At 42.1% G+C, this 24,191-nt stretch overlaps 1 protein-coding gene across 2 annotated transcripts in view; it reads left to right on the forward strand.

Annotated features, from left to right (window-relative positions):
- ccdc85ca (coiled-coil domain containing 85C, a) overlaps window positions 1–24,191 on the forward strand; it is a 480,744-nt gene that overhangs the window by 452,501 nt on the left and 4,052 nt on the right. The window contains exons 2-5 of one of the 2 annotated variants that reach the window (XM_046062891.1): window positions 20,116–20,195; window positions 21,026–21,115; window positions 22,754–22,846; window positions 23,269–23,367. In XM_046062891.1, the coding sequence (XP_045918847.1) occupies window positions 20,116–20,195; window positions 21,026–21,115; window positions 22,754–22,846; window positions 23,269–23,367 (362 nt within the window). The remainder of the gene's footprint in view (window positions 1–20,115; window positions 20,196–21,025; window positions 21,116–22,753; window positions 22,847–23,268; window positions 23,368–24,191) is intronic. The other variant, XM_046062892.1, reaches the window with a different exon arrangement.

A 24,191-nucleotide genomic window follows, 5' to 3' on the forward strand; every position in this document is an offset into this window, starting at 1 on the left:
TTCCCCTCGATCTTCAAGGAGATTTTTTGGCAGCGCTTTCATGGGGTCCTCTCCACATGCCCCTAATGACACGGTGGGAGCTATCATTTAGACCGCGGGGCTTCAATCCCAGCAGCTCGTGAGGGGCTGCTGGAGAGTCAGGAGAGGTTGTAAGTCTTAAGTTTTTATATAGAACATGTTGCAAGGACATAGGTGTAAGAATCATACTTATATCACACCACATAATGTAAAATATACAGAATGTATATTTAAAAACACAACAAACGAAAAATAATGAAATTTAGGGTGAGGACATTTCTTTTCAAATACACATTGAGCTCAAAGCTTATGGACTGAGCTACTACTCAAAATCTATTTTTCGCATTACACTTAGACCTTAACATTAGTTTTCTGATATGTTAGTATTGGTTTGCTCCATCCCTGCACACTTTCCACTCATAATGAAGTCAAATTTGAACACATCAATCACAAAAGCACACCTTGCTTTTTCCTGTGACAGTAGTATCCATCCTGAATACAAAGCCCACAAATCTGCTTAAGAGTCATAAAAAATGTGCTCTTCATAACTTAATCATTTCCATCTGTATTGCAGTATTTTAGTGATTGCTATTTGTATGTCAATGGTAAGAGAAATGAACAATTAGGAGCTAATGCAGCATTAGTTTTCATGGTGCAGATAAAGTGGAGGAAAAAAAGATTGACGACCACGACCATCACACCACCCCGCAATCAGTGTGCATGGTGCAATGGAGCCCACGCCAAGAGGTGTTCCAGTGGATAGCACTGTGGCCTCCCATCAAGAAGGATGTGGGTTCAAAGCCCAGTTGTCCCGGCCTTTCTGTGTGGAGTTTGCACATTCTCCCTGTGTCTGCATGGGTTTGCTCCAGGTGCTCTGCTTTCCCACACCATCAAAAACATGTTAGGTTCTTCAGTCAGTGCCATTGACCAGACACTGATAAACATCTGGAGTTGGTCCCTGAGGGATAGGTTAAATGCCACTGGTCAATAGGCAATTTCTTACTTCCTACCTCTACTTCCAGATACCTTGCTTGAACCACACCCATCTTTGAACACAGCCTTCATTTTGATCTCAACTACACACCTGTGTTTGTGACTGCATCATGCACGGTTGTGACGCTCTCAAGTTGACTTAGTCCACAGACAGATATATACAGAAATAAACCTGGAAAGGGGCTCAAAGGGGTTTGTGTAGCCCAAGTATCGGTCGCATCAAGTATCAAGCAGAGAGAGTAGCATTTGGTTTGATTTGCGAAGACTGAGCCTTGGACATGAAATAAACCCAGGATGAATTTCAGCCACAACCTTTTGTAATGCCACAGGCCACCTCTGATCTGTGATTGGTAGCCAACATGAATCAAATTGATCGATTGACCTCTGGTTATAACAGAAATCCGTGACCTGGAAACAACAGGGATGGCGCCCCCAACGTGTGGCATGAGGCAGGCCAGCGTGACAGCCAGGCAGACACCAATCACAGAGTTTGATGAGGTTTGGAGGTGAATAGTACATCAAAACCCCTCTCCTGTGTCCCCTAAACCAGTACCGGTGTGAGGCAATAGAAGAAGAATTATTTAGAGGTCTTCGTCACAATTTCATCATTGTACAAACAATAAAAAAGATCCATAAAGAATGGGTGCAGACAGTCCTAGCTAGGGAATTTCACTGGAAAAACCCTCCGAATTTCCTGCGAGGCACTTTCTCACTTTCTTTCTCACACACACTGTAGTCCAAGCTTCATGAGAGCAGGGACCTTCTCATGTTCTCCACAAACTGTAGCCGTGGGTATAAAGAGCCAGTCAGACTCTGGCGCCCATACAGAGGTGGATTACAGCGATCTATGCAGTAAGCTTAGAGCAGGCTGTGCCATGCACGCCTCCCTCACGGCGTGGTTTACACTGCTGCCGACACGCTGCTCTAAATCCACTCTTTGGGGCACACAGAGGGTGAAAACATGACGCCCACCCTTTTAGAACTCCCATTAAGTCCCCCTTTCACCGGCTCCCATTTTCCAGAGGGGTCAGCGTTCAAATTTGATTTCATGGGCTGTGCTGGCAATGCTGGCTGGCAGCGGCTGTAAAAGACTCGGGGATGAGGGAGAGATTATCCGACAGCGGAGAAAGCCAAGTTACGCTGACCTAATTGAAACCAAACGACCTCTCTGGGCAGCTCACAAAGTGCGATTAAAGTCTTGGCCACCTCTGTTTACTTAAAAAAAAACGATGGCAAGTTTCTAATAAATCGACACCCAGCACAACCGATGAAGTCACTGGAGATGAATTCGGGCCACCGCCGAGTCAGACAGCCATGAAAACAGCTGCTTTAAATAGATACAATTAGAGCGGGCTCTTTCTGCCACAGAGCATCACAATGCTTTCATTAGAGTGTCGGTCTGAATTTCCAAAGATGGCCGCCAAGAGATTACTGCTGACACATTCCTGTAAACTGTAAAAGATGCATCGGGCCCCAGCTTTTTAGGGTTTTGCCAGTCCCGGCCTGGCAACCAGAGCTAAGGACAACAGTGCCAGGAAAGCGATATGGCTGTCCCAGAGTGAGGGCGTCCAGCCAGACATGCTGAAATGGAAAGTCAACCTGCAGCATGTGTGTACATTATGTATATGTGTGTGTGTGTGTGTGTGTGTATCAGATCCAAGAACAAAATAAGTGGAGAAATGACTGACTGAACAAGAATGATCAGACTTCAAAATGTGTTTGATATGGCTGTGATCTAATGGCTGTCTCTCTCACACTCACCTCCCACTGTGCCGTCTCTCCCTCTAATTCACCCGTCTGCCTTTAATTCATCACGCTCATCTTATAATTTCATCCGCACAAATGTGGAGTGGGCCAATGTTGTGCATCACTGTTTCATCCCTCGTCAAGCCTTGAGTCAGATACTGTTAATAAATGACTGAAAATAAATCACATTAGATAAGCGGACCGGTTGATTTTTCCCATTCCGAGACCAAGAGTAAAACACCAGTGAATCTGAACTGAGCTGTTTAGCATTGAATAGGGAGCTGTAATGAGGCTTTGAATAGCCTCCTTGATATACAAGATCGAGAGCACAAGTTACATTTAACCATTTAAAATCCAACCGGGCTCTGGACTGCCACACTTAATACGCCTATTGAACATTGTTTCTAGTAAAAATTAAAGCCTTATAAGACCTATAACTCCAGCTTTGGTATTTGGTGAGCCGCATCCTGTGATGTGGCTTTCAATATAAAAACAAGAGAGGCGATATTAAAACAATCACGGTAGCCGGTCCGACTGTTAGCGGTGCTATAATTCGAGGCAGCTGTTCTCTGAAGCTTTGCTTCTCATGTAAAGGGCTGATGTATCAGAGCCCAGTGGTTTTTGTTTCGATGCTACCCACATGCTGACTGAATAGAGCGTGTATGGTGGAATTACAATACAGTGACAACAGCAGTGTTAACTTTCATGTTAAAGCTGTTAGCTCTGATCCCAGTGACATATGAGTTTTCTCCCTGGGCATATTTGCAAGTATCAATGGCAATGCATTCAAGTTCTTTTTTTCCTGGATTCTACTTTTGATCAAAAGAACATGAGATGTGGTCTTGAAGCTGATTTTCTGAGTGTTGGGCCTGTGTTAACCATGTTATATGAAATGTGTAAATCAAATAGAACAACACAGGACAGTTACTCTGACCTGCAGACGGATGCTATGATCTCTCTCTGTCATCACCCGTGATTGGTCGCACACATTCACGTAATGTTCAGTCAGTGTATGGAGTGCGTGTGCTGGAGCAGTGTGGGCTGCACAGGAGAAAGACAAAAGAAGAGAGAGAGCGAGGAGGTGGAACTGAGAGGAAGCATTGAAATGCAAAAACTACAGATCTTCACCAGCAATGGACGTGGTTGGTGCTACAGTGTAAAAAAAACTTAAACTAAAAAAACTACTCTACCCTTCTTAATGATCAACGATTTCAGTCAGAACTATGAGTAAACACCAGGTGCAAAACAGTATAGATATGAAGTTATGTTTGATTATTATTATGCAAGAGTTACTTTTTAAACTGAAGACAGTTTTGGCTGTTTTTAAAGCGGGTTTGTGTAGAAATAAAACTAAAAGATAAGTTACTGACATACAGAAAACAGAAAAAGGGCTGGGCGGTATATCGGTATATGAGGTATACCAATATAATTTCAAAAGATATATTAAATTAGACAATACCGTTTATAACGATTTAGTTTGATGTTAAGTTAAATAATGTTTCCGTAAAGTCCTGCCAGCGTTTGCTCCTCTCTCTCCCTCACCGCGCTGCCCCGCCCCTCCCTCTGTGTCTGGAGAGACACAGTGCTGGTCGACACTGTTAAAGACCTGGCTTGTAAAAAGAAAAACACGGTTCAGTCAGTGTTTCCCACACATACACTTTACTTCGGCGGGCCGCCCAGGTAAGGCGACACATTGTAGCATTTATCAGAGAAACTCAGTGATTACGTTACAAGTCGTGACACTGTGGATATTTTACAAGAGGGGACCAGGTAAAGCGACAGTGAACACACCAGTCAGATGTTATTCGTTAGCTACCACGTTGGTTTTGTTTTGAAAGGCTACGTCGTCAACACGCCTCCTCAACGCGCAGCTCAGCTGCTGCTGTCAACGGGATCACGGGAGGAAAAGTCCGGAAGACGAGTTCTGTTTCTTTTCGGTGACTTTATACAGCCCAGCCTTCTACTGATGAAGAAAGTCCCTGAAGCGGACATACAGGGAGAGAGAGACGGTAAAGCCTCTTCCAGTGCACGGTACCAGCTAGACTTGCCTTTTTTTGGTTTCCATTGTGTAAAAGTTGTACTTGTACCTGCAGGTACTTTTTTTTGTATCACCTCTGTCTTATCTTTACATTCTGAGTAATATTGAAACGTTTTAACTTAAATCAAGAGGCAGCTGTTTGTGGGTCGCTGGTGTGTGTGTCACATTGAACATTACGTCGCGGCAGTTGTGTGTATCGTCGCTATGATGACCAGCTACATTGAGGGGTGCTATCTCTGGCTACTATCTGCAATGGAAAACGGAGGACAGCCAAACCGAGTCGAGTAGAGGCGAGGCGAGGCGAGGCGGGTTGAGCTGGTACTGGTAATGGAAAAACGGCATAAGAACGGGAACGTGTGCAGAAGAGGTACGTTAGTAGTCTTCAAACCGGACAGTTCTCTTCACACTCACAGACCTGTGTTTAGAGTTGCATCTTTGGTTCATTTTTCTAAAATTGCACAACCCTGACCTGCTGTTTGCACAATGCCTAGCGACAAATGTTGTCTATAGTTTACAGCGTATCTCTCCAGATAGAGAGTCGGCTGACCCACAGGGCTCAGGTGACATGAGCAACTACTTTAATAGCAAAACTGTGAGGTGGATGCACACAACATAAAAGCACCTTTGCACCTGCCTTGGTGTTTGACTGGCTTCAAGCTGGAGATAAGAGTTGTTAAAACAGACGAAGGACTCTTGAGGAAGGAGACAAAGAGAATTTAATCAAGGTTCAGGTTGACGACAAACCCTTAAGAGCCCTGTCTTAACCGAGATGAATTGATTTCATGGTATATATTCTATATTAGTAGCATGAATTATGTATTTTTAGCAGTAAAGCATTTTTTTCCTTAGGAAGCACAAAAGATTGATTGAGGTCATTCATTAAAACCTCCTTATAATAGTAATTAGTTAACTTCTGTAAAAATGGTGGAGCTTAATTCCTTGCACTTCCAGGAACACTTGGTAACAGGTAGGTAATATATGCAAGTTCGAAAGTTCAAAGTTTAATAGTTTTCAGTAGATCGGTGGCAACCTGACATCAGGAAGGCCTGGGCCTCAGAGATGTTTAACTAATTAAAACTGATCATATCCCTCTAATTTGAGTTCAAAATATTTCTAATTGTAGACAGAAAAAGTCCTCGGTCTGTTTTGTAAATAGAAAGAATAGTTTGTAATATCAGGACTCTGAGACTCTTCTGTTTCAAGTTCTGCCAGTACTTTAGTATCAGGTGCCACCATCTGTTGTTCCTCAATACGTGGCCAAGGTCTGTCACCCCTCCCTTTTCTCTCTCTCTCAACTCTTAATTTACCTCCCCAAACCACAAAACGTTCATCCTGTGTCCTGAAAAACATTATCTCCAGATCCCAGGAAGCCAAATTCAAGACAGCCATCGAAATACCGGGACACAAACGGCATCACACTGAAGTAAAAAGGACTGCCAAGAAAAGAAAACAGCTTCTGCATCATTGTGCATTGAATTAAGGCATTATAAAATAAATACATATTCTTTTTCAGGTCTAAATCACAAATTAAACAGAACAAACAAGTTTTTGCATGTCCCCATGTGCTGACAAAACAACTTTGTTGTGCTCAGACGTTCCCCCATTAGTGCTTCCACCAATTCACATTTTGGCACTCATAATAATTAATACCATAAATAATATCAATATCAATTTTATTTATATAGTACACTTAAAACAACCAAGGTTGACCAAGGTGCTTCACAGGTTAACACAATACTCACACTTGTATAAAATACAGCAGGATTTTTATTCAGTCTACAGGTGGAGTCAGAGAGTCATTTTGTTTCATTTTTGCTTAGTCATACAAATATGAAGTATCCCCAAACATTAATATACATTAAAAAGCACCACTTAATATCATGGAGCATTGACCTTATATATTTGTCCTGCACACCCTCTTTCAAGCACAGTCAGTGAATGTAATCCTGAACCTCTGCAGACCACTCTGTGTTCTTCAAAGGGACGAACAGCCTCTAATTTGTTATTGGAAATTAAGTGGAATATAATAAGTTAATTGAGTGCTGGAGGAGTGCTATCAATTTTGGAGCAGGCTTGGAAACTGATGGCTATTGCATAATCGACATTGTGAATAACGGCGCTTTCACTTCTCGGTCTAATAAGGTTACGGAGACTCTGGTGTAGAGATTAAGAGATAAAGAGACTCACAAGACATTTTAAAAAGTCGGATTCTGTGCAGTTTCTACCACAAGGCTGTAAAATATGTGTTACCAAAATTTTCTTAACCACCAATACACTAGCAAACCACAATGTTTCGCTGCTCTTTAAAGCTGCTCTTGTTCAAACCTATTTCATAAGTCTTATTAGGACAGACTTGTGTCGATTACAAGTCACTGCTCCTAGCTGTTATTAGTAAAAATAGCCTGGTCTACGTCACATAACTCCAGGTAAAACAACAAATTTTACATTTCTTTTTGAGATGCAATGTGTCAGTTAGTCAGCTTTATGGGTGTTTGTAGGGGTATTTTTGTCAGAGGTGAAGCTGCTGTAGAGACAGACATTGTGTCATTGGGTGATTTAAACTTCACAGAACATTTCATTCTTGGTAAGTAATATTAAAAAAAAGATAAGCAGGACAAGAGGAATAACAAGGACTAGGGTGATATTTTGGTTTTCAAAAAAGGGAACACTGTGGGTGTAAAGTTAGGGCTGGCTAATTTTAAATAAAAAGTTTAATGTTAGTATATCCATCCATCCATCCATCGTCAATCGCTTATCCTGCGTACAGGGTCGCGGGGATGTTAGTATATAGTAGCAGTAATAGTAATACTAATATATTTATAGGTTAAACTTTATTTGGCTAATGTCTACCTAAAGACTGTTTATAGCAGGCCTATTTATAACATTTCAACAGCTTATTAGTTGATATTCAAATATTCAACTGATTCACAAATAAAACTGTTTGATGAGGGCTAATGTTAGTGTATTCATTATCATTTCAGACAATATTATCCTATATAGCTTACCTCTAGTATAATTTTAACTCCAGTTACAGAAGTTTCCTTATGGTATGTTGTTCTCATTAATAAAAATCATTGTGCAAGAAAAATGCTCTACATGGTGGTTAGTCTCCGATTTGTTAATGTTAATGTTAAGTGCTAACTTGTCAATAATCATAGCCATTCTTGCAGGAACATATTGAAATTTTGCTGTACCATGTCAACCTTTTTTAATATCCCGCCCTATCCAGGCTGTGATTGGCTGGATCATGAAAAGTGACACTGATGAGCAACTTTATGTACACACTTGGATAAAAAAAGCACCCGATCTCCTCCCATCTCTGTCTGCCAGAGGAGAGGACAGACAAGAGTAACGCTGCCGTGCCAGACCACAAGAAAAAAAGTCCTGGTACGTACTCCATACCAGTGAGTACCGGCCCACTTCAAGTACTGCATTTGGGCATTGTTCAGGCGTCATGTGCCACTGTTGAAAAGCAATCTCTGCAATGATTGAGATGCCCGCATTGGCGTGCAAGAAGGCAGGACCTAAACAGAAAGGTCAGAGCAATGCAAAAAACAAACACAATGAAACCCGACTTTTATCATATATAGTGTTCAACGTTTGCTGGAACACGTTAAACTTTTTTTAATGTCCCGCCCCATCCACGTTATGATTAGTCGGTTGACGAAAACAGTGACTGACAAGCACATCGGCTTTATGAAAAGTTGAACATGTTGAACAACAAAATGCACCGATCAGCTAATGTATAATAGCCAGCGAGCCAGACCCAAACCTTCCTTCTCTTCTCCCTGTTTTCTTCTGTCTTACCGCTTTAGCTGCTGACGACGTCTCAGTGTCTCTGTCACAGAGCGACCAGAACCAGCATTTCTTTCGCCGCACCGGTGGCAAACGTGGCAGCGGCAAATGTTTTGAACGATTAACGGCGGGGCGGGGAAGGGCTTACGGCAGGTTGTTGTCTTAAACGTTACTTGTATACTGCTCATGAATCACTGTTCTCATTGCAAGTAAAGTTATCTGTTTTCGGGGCACATGCGAGAGCACGGTGTGGGTGGGGATAATGAGCAGACTGCAGTGCACACAGAGACGAGTGTCACACACACCTATTCTGTTTTTTAAATCGCACAGTTTTTGCGGTTATGTAATAGCACATGACGACATTGCGATAACATTAATCGTGCAAAGACAGCAGAGTAACATACTGAAACAGCGTTTCTAACATTGTTTTCCAGCGGACCTAGCATGCTATTGTTAGCCTTCAGTCTGAAGGCAGTTAAAAACCTGTTAAAAACTTCAGTTAGCGAACTCAAATCACAGCAGTACTTACACAGGACAGGTTGGATAATACATACAACAGAATGCAGCAGTTTGGTCACATTCAAGTTACACTTAATAAGTTTTATTAACTTTTATCGACGGAGCTGCAACTTACCTCGTTCCCACAGCTCGTGTCATTGTAAACGACCGGACATTGTAAACATCCTACGTCATCACGCTGACCACGTCCACCCACCCCCCTACAAATTAACTCTCCTTCAGATTAAGCAATTAAGCAGACAAATTAAGCAAAAGGAGCATTTATACGTTCAAAAGCTTGCTGGATTGAGAGTGGGTAAAATAAACTCTTGCTTATTTAGTCTGGGGGTTCTTTTTCTTCTTCTTCTTCTTGACCATTATTAGCGATTGGCAAACTGGCGCACTAGTGCCACCAACTGGTAAGGAGTGTGGAACCAAGGATCAGTCCTTATTTTATTTATACATAAATAAATAAATAAAATAAACTCATACCCTCTCAACCATACTATTTAGTCTAAAATACAGAAAAACAATTCAACCAGCTGCCTTCTTTCTTCCTCATGCCTCTGACAGTGTAACATGACTTGCTCTACAGTTTCTTCTTGCTGTTTAGTCCAGTGTGTCCAAATCTAAGTCTTGATAAGGTTGTTTGGTCTCTCCTGTTCCATCCTGCATTTTCATTTACATGTCAAAGCCTCCCCTAGACCTACGGAAAGGGGGGTCATGGGGGCAACACTGACACACAAAATCCACGTCTATTAACAGCAGTTCCTGACAGTTTTCAGTGTTGGCCAAAAATACCCATAAGTAGCCGTTAACCTGACCTTCCATGGCAATTTAACATGCCATTAACTGCCGAAAATTCTACTTTTCATGCAGTGACTGTAGAAAGCAAAAGCCGAATCCCGGCTTATTTGGAGCTATTTAGAAATCCCTGCCAGATACATTTTTTAGGTCCCAAAAAGAGGGCATGTCCAGGAAAAAGAGGACGTAAGAGTTGTTGCTGCTAACAGTCAGGCAGACGGCTAGCTTGTAAGCCTAGCTGACTTTCCAATTTCAAGACAAATACTTAAAGGGCTAAGAGAGAAAACAAAAGAAAACAGAAAAATGATTGGCCAAAGTGCCCGCCAATCAGACAGACTTCCACAGTTAACTTGGACCTGGTGTACTAAGCATAGTTGTGTACACTCGCGGTTTTCCTGTGATGCTAATTAAAGTGGTAACTTATCTAGCAAAACAGCTAAAGTCTTGCTGACAATGTCTAATGTTCCAGCATTTAAGTTTCAACCAAGTTGCACTTTTAATTATTTTTATTTCATTTATTAAAAAGTCAGAAGGTTGTGTGTTCAGTCCCCCTTTTTGCAAATATATTTATTTCAGCATCTTGCTGACCACTGCTGTAGGCGAAACCAATGTGAGATGCACATTGTGAACAAAAAGCGCAGGGAGGCCTCACGTCGGCCCTAGTGAAAGGGCACTGCACCATTGTTCTTAAATGGGACGGAGTGTTGCTGAACTGTGATTCACCTTGGTCCATTAATGTCTGGGGATGTGGAATTTGGGACCAGCTTCTGATGTTAGCATTTGGATTGGCTTTGGGCCACTGTGTGCCCTTTGCTGATTCTGGCACATTATTAATCAGAACTCTGGCATCAGTCTAGAATCCAGGCCTGTTTTTGTTTGCTACCTAAGAACATAATCTTTCCATCTTAAAACATTATGCTACAGAAGAGTTAGTGCGGATACATGGTGAGCCAGGGAAATGTGCTGTTAATTAACTCAAACACTGTTTAAACACCAAATCTACCAACTAGTCCAACATGCAGCTTTTATGACTGTGTTTAAAGATTCACGCTGCAGACCTTGACAAAGTGGAGAAAGGTGGGATTCTTTTTTCTTTTGTCTTTAAGGGTAGAAGAGAATCGGACATTACCGCCGTAGCCAATGGAGAAGCTGTCCTGGCGGCTGGGTTGTGGGAAAAACAAAGTCGGTGGCGGTGGCGTATGGCAGCCATTATCTCCCTCTGTGATTAAAAGCAAGAGTCTGTCCCCCTGCCTCAATCCCCGGCCTCCGGCCAAGCCACCGACCACAGCTATTTCTCCTGGTCCCTGTGTACCATTTAATCATGTGTGCGCTCTTGACTATTGTGGTCAGGCAAGTTTGCATATGTAGAGGCAAAGGGGGGCAGGAGAGAGACAGAGTGAGAGAGAGAGAAAGACAGAGATGAATAACAAGTGTGAGAAAAGTGCAGAAAGAATAAAAAGTGGTGCTCTTTCAGTTTCAAGTCTTAACCATAACTTGGTCACCATGTTCTGATGAAAGTGTCAAATTCTGTCATGCCTCTCCCTAAACACTTAAATCATAAACAGTGAGACAAACAGAAGGTGCCGGGTGTCGATTGTGTCTCTAAATGAACCACAGAGATCTGTAACTTTGACCCAGGGCCTTTCTTTGCCATACTTAAGACACCAATCGTGTGAAGGCTCACCAACAAACCGGCTGTAGAGGTCGAATATGCAGCAGCTTATTACGATCCATATTTAGGTCTGTTAGGCCACAACCTCTAGTGGCTGCATGACGGTAGCAAAGGTGGAATTCAGGTAACATAGTATAAAGAGGGACATGTGCACAGCAGAAAATGCTTTCTTTGACAGTATATTCACATAAGTAGAAGTAAGATTAGTTTACTGAGTTACATTTTTAACATGATGGAAATAAGTCTTGTTTGAAAAAATACATTTAAAACTTTTAAACTAAAGAACAGCTGAATTGCAATAAAAAGTCCTACATGAACAAATAACAGTTTGTAGCAAGTAGGGTGCTTCTTACTTAGAAATATAGCTTAAATTCGATCTATGTTAACTTTTAAGGACACCGAGACCATTTTACACGCCTTCATCTCATCACGCCTGGATTATTGCAACAGCCTTTTCACCTGTTTAACCCAAAAATCTATTGATGTACTCCAGACTGTCCAGAACTCAGCTGCCAGGCTTTTAACCAGAACAAAGAAATATGACCACATTACTTCTATTTTAGCTTCATTACACTGGCTCCCAGTATGTTTTAGAATTGACTTTAAAATTCTATTGATCACTTTTAAAGCTCTTCATGGCCTCTCGCCTTGTTATATTTCTGAACTTTTAGTCCCATACGCACCAGCACGTACCTTGAGATCCTCGGGCAGAGGTCTGATGTCTGTTCCAGAGTCTCGACTGAAAACTAAAGGGGACAGAGCGTTTGCTGTCAGGGCCCCGAGGCTCTGGAACAGCCTGCCCGAGGAAATCAGGTCGGCTGAGTCAGTGAACTCTTTTAAGTCCCTTCTTAAAACATACTTTTATAGGAGAGCCTTTCCCGATCTTATTTGACTTTATTTTATCCCTTTTATTTTATTGTATTTTACTAATTTTATATTTATCTTAAACGTGTATTTTAGTCTTCTTGCTTTTATCTTATATTGTTTTTGTATTATTTTTTTTTTGGGTATTATTGTCTTTACACTTGTTAAAGCACTTTGTAACTTGTTTTTGAAAAGTGCTCTACAAATAAAGATTATTATTATTATTATTATTATTATTATTATTATTCATTTAGGTTTTATTATATCGCAGAGTAGAGCTGAAAAAATGAGTCAATTAATTGACTGGTTGATAGACAGACAATTGTCATTTTTCAAGCAGAAATGCCACATCATATTGAGGTTTAAAATGTCATGACATCAGCGTCATGCATCAGTCTCAGCTGTTATCACACAGCCTCAGTCAATGTTCATTTTAAGTCCGTACAGACGAGCTAGCACTTGCTGAACCTGAGAGCTGTGACTGAGAGCAGATTTGGATTGTTTTCAACTTGTAGTTGGCCTCTTCATTTAATCTGATGTCTCTTAAGCCTAGTTCACACTACACGATTTTTTTGCCGCTCGGAGACCGTCAGGCTGTGATCGGGGGTAAATCAGCGGTCGATCGGCGGTCGCCAGTCTTTATGTGTGAGCTACACAACGACGTATCAAAACGGCTCCCCGACACATTTCTGACACATCTGGTCTGTCAGATATCTAACATGCCAAACATCCAGCCAATGAGAGCAGGCAGCTACTTTCTTCTTCTTTTGTCTTTATAATTTCTATCTTTATAATAACAAACAACAGCTGTTTCGTGTGTAGGTTGGCGTCATTTCCCGTTTCACGTGGGTTTTCTTGAGTCGTTGTCAGCTCACGTAGTGTGTGACCCACTGTCCTGTTATGTCATGTTGTGGCCATCTTTGACTTCCAGTCTGCACTATTCATTTACTAGTTTTCATACTTGAAAAAGCTGCAAAATGTGATCTACGTTCAACAGCACAACAGTTATTCTGTGTTTCTTTGGGTACTTCATTTTGAAACTCATGTCAAGTGACGTGTTTTGTTTTCCTCTTGGTCTCACCAGACAGAGAAAGTGTGTGTGTGTGTGTGTGTGTGTGTGCTCTGCGTGCCCTGGCCATCTGTCCAACAGTATTGTCTGCTTGAGAATAGCGTGCAGCGTCTTCAGGCTCACTGTGTAGAATGGGAGCATCCCATCCTCTCTCTGTCTCTCTCTGGTCCAGTCACGTCATTATGTTTGTGTGCTGGTCTAGCCTTAAGCCTCTCAGTTTGACAACAATGTGATGACAGGGCTGAGGCTCCGGGACTAGTCAGGGCCAAAGGTCATCTGCCTCTGTCTACTATTTTATGGTGGCTATATCTCATGAAGGTTTGTAGAGGTTCTTTCAGCTGTAGTCTGGCCATAGTTGGTGTAATTTACACCATATTTGAGGAGAAAGTTATTAGATGGAAAACTAGAGGAAAAAGGAAATGTTGCCAAACCATTAATGACAAGCAGTTGTGGAGGTAGTGTCAACATAATGGACCAAATATGAGCTTGTATTTAAATTGCAGGCTTGCTTTGGAACAGCTTTAAGACTAGACTAAGCTTTTCACAGTAGCCCACAACTTTTAAAAGACGAGTCAGCTCTGGCTGTGAGTGGGATGAGAGGTGATCTTTAATAACCCTGGACACAGGGAAACTGAGGTACACGTACATGGAACCTCAGAAAGAGGAGAAATCACAGGAGTAACGTTACCACCAGCTAGTCCAGGAGCTTGGCCTGGATAATGGTCAGTTCAAGGCTTAGAATGAGACACTTTGACAATCTGCTGTCAGTCGTTGGACCTAGTATCACAACAATGACCACTAACGTTAAGCACAGGGGGTCTGCTGGTCCTGCCGAGCAGCTAAGCAATTGTTTGTGGTAGATTATGTTTGTTTTAACGTCAATGCTATATCAGCAGACTAAAGATCTGACAGGTGATGTGAGACTTGTTATGTAGCTAAACTCTACAATAGGGCTGTAAAATAAAACAATAATTATTGCAATATAGTTTTTTTTCAATAACAATATAACAAATGTTCAATAAATATGCTATAAATGTTTATTCACTTGAATCATACACAAATTAGGACTTAATAATTTTACTCATGCATATGTGTTAACAAAGATTTTATCATAATTGTTTTGAATGTTCTACCGCAGATCTGTGACGTGTTCCACTGTTTGGCCTCAAGTGTCGACCATAAAGAAGAGTTTAAACCACACTAAACCATCTGGTTTCTTCAACTTTCACTCAGGAGCAAAAATCAGCCTTTAAACTCGAGATGAAATAACGATTTGAAACTTACCGTGATGCTCATCGATATCGAAAGATAGATAACTTTTTATCGTGATAACATTTTTGGCCATATCGTCCAGCCCTACGTTGCAATGATAATGTTGATGAGAGCGAGCAAACGTTAGCTTAATTAACAAACCATGAACTGTATGCTACCTGTTAACTGCACAACTGTTCAGGTCACATTAACAACGTTTGGGAAAATCATATAGCTCCAGCAACAGCCACCACTAGTTTGGGTGTGAGGTCTCATAATCTGTCCATTCCAGAATCTCAACAGTTAAACAGTGTTAATATCCACAGATCTGAAAGAGAACTGTTTCCCCCAAGCTGCAAAGCACAATGATGTGGATGATTTGAATGTCTTTTGTCCATACAGCTATATTTTGCCTTCCTTAAAAGCTTCAAGCTTTGGTGCTTTTCCATTATCACAAAAATTAGCAGGTCAAGGCATATGACCACCTACCCTGAGTCTAGGTTCTGCTCAAGGGAGTTTTTCCTTGCCACTGTGGCCAAGTGTTTGCCCACAGCTGGAATTGTTTGGGTAAATAATAATAACAATAATAACAGAGTACGGTCTGGACCTGCTCTTTATGAAATGTACAGTGAGATATCTTTGGTCAAGATTCGATGCTTTATAAATAAAATAGAATTGAATTCAGCTCACATTTGTGGCATATTTAAAAGGCCTACTCCATTTATTAGCCAACATTATATAAACAGTTATTCTATGTGGCTACCCACCAAAGGCAAACACTCCTACAATATGTGGTATGTTCAGAGGAAACTCCCCACTGGTCCAACTTGATCTCTGATCTGCTGTGTTCTTGTAACCCTCATCTAATACCTGTTCACCCCCCACTAGGACTTTATTGAACCACATATTTCACTATCCCCCACACAGACAACTCCCGAGACTACCTAATACCCACATTAAAGGCAAAAGAAATGTCTGTTGGCTGGGCACGAATGAATGCATGAACAAACAAGCCTTATGCACATGTTTCCTACCTAAGACGTTACCAATTCCAAGGAAGTAGTTCCACTGACACAGATTTTAACCAGCTCCAGAGCAGAAACATTAGTTGGTGCTACAACCAGATGCCAAGGTGATGTTAACTGGGCTCCATGCCAAACTCGGTCATCCATCATCAGGAAGAAAGTTGCACCTACTCTCAGTGAAAGCAAAACCTCAGTCGGAGGACAAATCCAGACTTTTCATCTGGTTTTGAAAGAGTAAGGTTCTCCATCTTTTCATATCTTCTGGTCATGACTAAGAGGAGCTAATATGGGAGCGTGACAGAGAAAATGATGTGTTTGAGATGATGTTAATGCCCTGAAATCTTGCGAGCTCTTCCAAATCACTAAACACTGCTTCAAATACATACAACAAGAGGCTCATCTCAGGTGACTGGCCTGTGCAGTTTTACAGAAATGCCATACCATGAGCTCTCGCTTCGCATAGATACACTGGCTGCTCTGGACACAGTTATTAGTTGACTTGGCCTTCTTTCACTCTAGTTTTTATGAGACTTATAATCATGGAATTAAGTTGAAATGGAAACAGCTGATGTCAGGTTAGGTTGATTTGCCCACTGCTGCTCTCTGGGGCCTCAGATAACATCATTCATTTTAGTCATTCTAGCGGCATGGCTCTAGGGTTGGCAGCGTTTGGTTCAGACTCAAAGATCTCAACAACTATTGGATGGATTGCCATGAACATTTGGACAGACATTCATGCTCCCGAAAGGGTGAATCATACTGACTTTGGCGATCCCCTGACTTTCTTCTAGCGCCACTAGCAGGGTTACACTTTTGGCTTTTAATGAAATATCTCTATACTGGATGGACTTCCATGAAAGTCTCAGGATGAATTGTAAACACTTTGATCCCCTGTCTTTTTCTCTAGCCCCACCATCAGATCAAAAGTTCAGTTTGAACACATGCTTTTCTTTTGAAATCTAAATGTTTGGTATACTTAAGACTAGGGATGCGAGGAAGGAAAGTGGAGTTCAGCTGCAGCACCTCCCTTGATTCTTTAGTTTCAAAGTGTCAACAGTCATGAGTCATTCTGACCACACTCTCAGTCAGGAATTCTGTTACTTTGCCCCTACTTTGATACAGTGCAAGGCTGTGATGTAGTGGGCAGCTGGCACTGTAATGTGGATGTGCAGCAGGTTGATGGTAAAAATGATCAATGTACAAATGTCTAAAAGATAAAATGATCCCTTAATAAGCCAGAAGTGATCCTTTTGAAATGGAAGGTCACAGAAAGAAAGAGACAGAGGGGTGTACTCCATGTGTGCTGACTGACTGTAATTCAAGGTTCTTTATTTTGTCAGCATTGTCTCTTCCGTTGTGTGTGTGTGTGTGTGTGAGTGTGTGTGGGAGAGATTTGCCCTGAGGACTGAGCACTGTCTGTACCACTGACTTTGACAGCATCACCCTGGTCATCACCTTGTGTCATAGTGTGTGTGTGTGCGTGTGCGTGTGTGTGTGTGCGTGTCCATGACTTATTCTGGGGGAAAGGTTCACTCTGACATACCAATACCAATGTGGCACAAAATGAGATCAGTGAGCAGATATTGAGCTTTACAAATGTTTTCAGGCGTCACAAAGCTGTCTAGGGTTGAGGGTACCTGCTGTATGGCTAACCTGCTTTAGAGCAGACACAGTCCAGGTACATAATAAAATACACTCTGCTGCTACCTACCGAGAGAGAAGGTAAACATCAGCTTGATTTACGTTCACTCTGAGTTCACCAAACAGTTCGCTTATTAATGAAAAACACAGCAAGAGTCCTGTGCACATAGTTAAAGATAATAAACTAGCTAAACTAAACTATAAACCCAAAATTCCCCACTTTTAAACAAATGCTTTTGTTGCTTAAACATAAACAGTCTCATAATGCTGTAGTCACTATGAGCAGATATTGTATAGTGGCTTTGGCTATATTGGTGGAAAAATATGTTACGGAACATTATACCAACACATTCTGAATCGATATTTTTGCGACTTGCCAGATCCATTGAACATAATGTGGTCAGCATTATTTAGTCTTATTAATAGTCTTATTATTCCAGTTGTCTGGTTACGGACTTCAAAGGTTGCGGTGCACTACATTCTGAATGCTGCATATGAGAATGCAGTGGTTGGATTCCAGATGCTGCGCTAAATACAATGCTTTCATCACTGTTTTAGTCTTTTCATCCTCTCATGATGGTGGAATAACTGTTCATACTGCAGGAATCTGGATGGCAGATTCAAATTACTTACAGAATAAGAGACGGAGAGAGAAAGTGGGGATGGGTGTGGAACAATGTGTTCTCTGTTTGCTTTAGCGGTTCCACTAACCTTCTACTCCCTTTCTCCTGCAGCTCAGCTTTACGTCATTGAAATCAGCCAACTGTGTGTGTGTGTGTGTGTGTGTGTGTGTTCATTGTAATTGAAATCATTCCTGGACTTTCCTGTCTGAGGACATGAGGCTCACTGGCTCTGATACATGACTGGGAGCAGGCTGCTTTAACAGTTAGAAAATCATAGTGCATCTCGCACTAACCACAGATGGTAGGAAAAGGAAAGAAGGGTGACTTATTTAAATATTTAAATTTCTAGCAGCAGGCCTTCAAGACTATGAAGCCCTGTGTGTGTGGGTATTTTCATTCCGCTGGTGAGCTCCACCCGGTTACACCAGGAGCCAAGGCTGGATGACAGGAAGAAAACAATGAGCGAGTGGTGTTCAGGAGATTTGCCCTAGATGGGTACATGGGTGTAATCTGTGTGCATGGAGGTGTGTACAAAGTAGTGTGTGAACAGTAAGGGGCTGGCTGGCTGCAGGTCAGATAATACTGCTGTACAGAGATGGATAGATGTCACAAGGAAGCAAAGAGGCTCACTGCCAAATACACCCCGTACCACCCTGTCACCCCCGGCCATTCCCCCCACCCACACTCAGGATATGTGAAGAGGATGTGTGTCAGCTCTTTCAGAGACAGAAGATCAGGAAGGCACCAGGACCAGACGGAGTGTCACCATCCTGCCTGAAAATCTGTGCAGACCAGCTGGCCGCCATCTTCAACTGTTTCTGTTCTGTTTATGTACATTGAGAGCAATGTAAGATGAGAGTCAAATTCGTCGTATGTGTACACATGCCTGGCCACTGAAAGTGATTCTGATTCTGAAAAACAAAGGTTTAGCTCAGCAATGTTTTGTATGAAAGCAAGGTTAAGGTCTAGGTTTCATTTGTTTTACTGAAAATATAAAATGCCTTAATAATGCCTTGTAAATAATGCATTCTTGTAATACATTTTTAGCCATGCCAGTGGCATAGCTGTGGGAATGGCAATGAGAGAAAATTGGAAGGATTGCCATGAAATTGGGTACAAATGTTTATGGCCCCCAGAGGATTACAGCTAATGACATAGGTGATTCCCTGATTTTACATGTAGAGCTATAGATCGAGGATCCCTTGGGTTTTCCTCTCACACCACCAGTAGGTTGACATTATTTGTCTAGACTGGATTGTCTCAACAACTGGTGGGTGGATTACCAAGACATTTGATCCACACTTTCAGGTTCCCATCAGGATGAATTTTAATAACCCTGACGATCCTCTGACTTTTCATCTAGCACCATCACCAGGTTAAAATGTCCAATCCAATACTTTGGTTCATGACCAAATTCCTGCAGAGCTAATGGACATCGCCATCAGCCTCAGCTGGTCTTTGTGTTTACTAATTAACAAGTGTTAGCGTGCTAACACTTTGAATTAAGATGGTGAACATGGTAAACATTATACCTGCTTAACATCACCATGTTAGCATTGTCACTATGATTAGCATTGGGACCATACATGTACCATACATTCAACTTAGCACTTACTCTGTGAGCGAATTCCTGATATTTAACCACACCAGCCTGTCCACTGTATGTCCAGTGACAAACTCAAATTGCCTTTTATGTGCCAGACATTTCTTTGTTGTACATTGCAATAGAAAACTGCAATTACAGGATTAGTTGGCTTAACTAGATCGGCGTGCTTAGCTGTATGTGGGGATTAAGCTCAAGTGGGCCACTAAACATCTGGCAAACATGCCAATCAAGGCGCCATAAGGAGAAACTGGCAGCAGTGAAGGCTAATAATGACCTTGTTGAGAGGAACACTCTTAAAACAGGGCTCAGGTAACAGTTTGCTGCAGCCATCAGACAGTGTTGATATCCACAGATCAAGATACCGTTCTAGGAGAAGGATACACAGTGCTTAACATGTTCCAGTTTCGTCAGTCTAAGCTCTTGGTTCGGATGTGGCGTTAATGCTTTCTTTTGTTTGTTTTTCCTCATTCAGACGTATCCACCAGCTACATCAGACAGCTGGAGAACAAGATGAGGATGCTGGAGGACGAGAACAAGCAGCTGCTGGCACAGGTAACTACTGCTCTGATCACTTTACACAGTTAAAAACCACATCAGTGGGGATCACTAAATCTGGATGTAGTCCTCTTTGGCACACTTTGGAAAATGTTCACACATTGCTATACTGTATATACTCTAGATGGGATTTTTTTATATGGCCATGTGACGCTGTGCTGAGTAATCAGTGTATTGATGCTAGGGGCAGTGATCATCTGACAGACCTGCTGTACGTTCACACCTACAGTGTGACTGTCTTTCTGATGTTTGATGTTATCATTAACCTGATGAAGGCAGTTGACTAAAACGCCGGTGTCCTTATGAAACAAGAGCGAGTCGTACATTCACCCATCACTGATCTGTACACCAGAAACTACAAACAGCTACAGTTGCATTGTTTTTGTGTACTGAACTTTTACTGGTTAATGATATTAAATACCCTTAGTGGAGTATAGTGTGTTTGTGTCCAGCTTGTCTAATATACACACATACTGTAGGAGTACTTGTATACACATACACACCTTACAAACAGCAGTGAGCGTCTTATTTTTTCCTCACAGACCAAAACCACCATCGTAAATTGCATAGCTTAAACTTAATGTCTCTTCATTGAGCTCGTAAAAAATGTACAGTATACAATATTTTTTTTGTCCATGCACTCACACACATAAAATGTTCTAAGCTAGTTTTAGAAAAACTATATGTCCAGTAACATTAAGGAACTGCAAACAGCATTGTCCCGGGAAAAGTCCTACCACTGCCTTTATGTGAAGCAAACATACCTGATCTGCTTTATAAAGTCAGTATTGATCAGACTTCATCTGAAGTGTCTCTCTCTCTCCCAGACGAACGGAGGGGAAGTAGAGACGCTGCGGAAGTGTTTGTCACTTTATCATTCAACTCCGCTCTCACAGTTCCAGGATAGCATGCACAACGTACGTACACTATTACACTGACAACAATGTATGTATGTGTGTGTGTGTGTGTGTGTGTGTGAGTGAGCTCAGCCTCAAAATATTAAAAACTCTGGTCTTGTTTATCCAGCTTTGCTTGTCTCTACCTTTTTTCCTCAGCTCCATGTTTCTTCCTGCACCCCCTCCATCTTCAATTCCATTCAATTCAGTTGTATTCGGTTTGCACATTTGAATATCCCCAGCACAGAGGAATTACTGTACATGTGGTATCAATCAGTATACAGTATGTCCCATCTGAAATTAAAAGACTCAGCTCATGTAGCTTTATTCCACCAATAACCAGAATAATAACCTCATCTAATAACCACCTCTGTCAACTCAATACATTTCACTTTGTTTTATAGTGGCTATGCAAACCCATTCTTAAAAATCTTTATTTCCTGTATGTGTTTACCCACTTTACCGTAAAGGAACAGTTTGGGGAAGAAATGTATTTGCTTTCTTCCTGAAAGCAACAAAATCAAGCAGCCAGTTTAGCCTAGCTTAGCATTTGAAATGCGGGGGGGGGGGGGACTAGCCTAGCTCTGTCCAAAGGTAACAATATCCACCTGCCAGCACCTGTAAGGCTCACTAATTAACACTCCACTCGGCACATCGCTCCCTGTAAAACCACAACCTGTTGTTTTCATGGGTAAAAGAAACCATATATAACATGTAGGTAGGTAGGTGTATTTTGTTACTTGTGAACGAGCTGCTGTTCCCAGTCTTTCTGCAGAGGCTGGGCTGAACAACTACTGGACATACATGAGAAAGTTATCAATCTTTTTCATCTAACTCTTGGCAAGAAAGGGGAATAAGCTTACTCCCCCAAAATGTAAATGACGCTAACTTTTTTTCTGAGCCATGGCATGTTGCTCACCTTCTGATTAAACTGTGGCTTCAGCAGTAACCACAATCAATAATAGCATCAAGTGACAAACCCCTCAGTGATTCCTTACAGTGTACATACACAGGACATCTAATCAGATAATTGAATTTATGTGTAAATACTTGTGGGAATTGGGAATGAGGCGTGGGAGGAAAAAATAGCTTGTGTAACTGGCATCATGTGTCTCCTCCAGGTTCGATTTTCTGTCTTATATCATGTGAGTTCAAGTCTTAGGGTTAGACATGTCAGCTTACTGTGCATGTTTGCTTCTTTAAGTGTGTGGGACTGAATCTGAAACTGATCATTCGGTTGCGTCAGAGCCAACTTGAAGTGATGAGAAAAGATAAAAAGACTGGCAGAGGAGTGGTATCAAAAGCTCATCTTTCTGTCATTATCTAACAGTATCACTGCTGATAGCTGCAGCGACGTCATTCAAATGGAATGAAAAGGAAAATGTGAGAGGCAGGACATCCGATCTCACCTATTGATAAGTCTGTCTGACTGGCTGATTGATCCTCCACGGCTTTACTGCAAACACAGCAGGTCTCCTGTCGCCGTGGGAACACATACATACTTGCCTCAGCAGTGCTGCTGCCTCCTGTCACAGCGTCTCCTGTAATTCCTTTTCTGTTACTGCTGGGTGTTGCTACAGTATCTCTCTATATGCTTTCATGTCTGTTTACTTTGTGATTCCAATGATTGTGATCAGAGCGGGCCACCTGTCTCCCCAGGTTGCTGCTCGGACCCCCAGCAGTGAACTCTCCCCCACAGGGCTCTACTTCCCCCCAGAGCAGAAACCAGAAGCTGTGGTCCACGCAATGAAGGTAGGCCACAATCCAGCCTGTGTGAGCTGTTTATGGCTGTGTACAAGTTACAACTAGTAGCGTCACGTCCATCATTTTCAAGTCTCACTCCCAAGACCTCTCGGCATCACTTTACTTACCTAAACCAAGGGGTCTTGCCCAAGAGTCCATATGTGATGACTTAGGAGTGAAAATAAGTTGCTTTTGTTGAGGTAAACCTATGCTATTTCCACCAACCTTGTCAATCAAAGTTGCCCATTCTGGGTCTAAACATAGCTTTGATAAAGACATCAACTGCTTTTATGCCTAGAACAGAGTACAAAACAACAAAGTGGAAGATGGGGAGTAAATGACAGCAGCTGCCTCCTAGTGGCTAATATAAGAGCCAAAGGTTTAGCTTGAAAGCCTATTTTGTTTGTGTGTGTGTGTGTGTTTGTGTGTAGGTCCTGGAGGTCCATGAGAAGCTGGACAGACAGAGCTCACACGAATACGATGAAGACCTTAGTGAGAAAGAGAAGGCCATCGTCAGAGAGATGTGCAATGTAGGTTTCAACATAACTTTATTTCTTTCTGTCTGTCTTTGCTCTAGTTTTAGAAAGTTTTGGGTGGTGTGGGGAGAGAGGAAGGAGGATTATAGAGGGGTTTGGGAAAAGCGCCAAATCAGACATTTAGTCAATTGTGTACAGTGTCTGCCACTGCAGAGGTGAGGAATTAAAAAGATGGAGGGCAGCAGACACTTACTGACATACTTCGCCTGCAAAGATGTAGATTCAGCATGGTTTATTGCATGTAATGGAGCTGAGCTGAGATGATACGAGAGTAAGGGATTGAGGGTCCGGAGGGAGGACTGAGGGATGCAGGGATGGGGGAGAGGGTAGAGGGATGAAAGGATAAGGGTCGAGGTGTGATGGATGAGGGGGGTGAGGGGAAGAAGGGTGAGGGATGAAGGGACGGGGGGTAGGAATCAGATCTGTAGCTGGTGGATGTAGGAGAGAAGAGGGGACTGGGAGGGGTCTGCTGGCGGGAAGATGGGCGGGAACCGGTGGGAGTTGAGACTCTGAGCGGGGGAGCCGTCTCTTTGTGGGTAGATGTACGGAGCACCCGGTTCCTGTGCTTAAGTACTTGGTGCGAAGAAATGGGATGAGTTTATGGCGTGGTCTTAGTTCTCAAATTTAGTTATAAAACTTCCTGTCATGGAGCATAACACTGCAGACCAGAGACAAAACCTGGCTGGAATCAGGAGGGATTTGGGGTCCTTTCTCCGGGATAGAGCAAGGGGGGCTGTTGTGAACGCTAGATTTTCTACATTAAATGACATGGATGGATGCACTTACCTCCTTTTTCTTTGGGCTGGAGAAGCAACCAA

The sequence above is a fragment of the Micropterus dolomieu genome, linkage group LG11, assembly GCF_021292245.1.
Source record: "Micropterus dolomieu isolate WLL.071019.BEF.003 ecotype Adirondacks linkage group LG11, ASM2129224v1, whole genome shotgun sequence".
Classification (NCBI taxonomy): Eukaryota; Metazoa; Chordata; class Actinopteri; order Centrarchiformes; family Centrarchidae; genus Micropterus; species Micropterus dolomieu.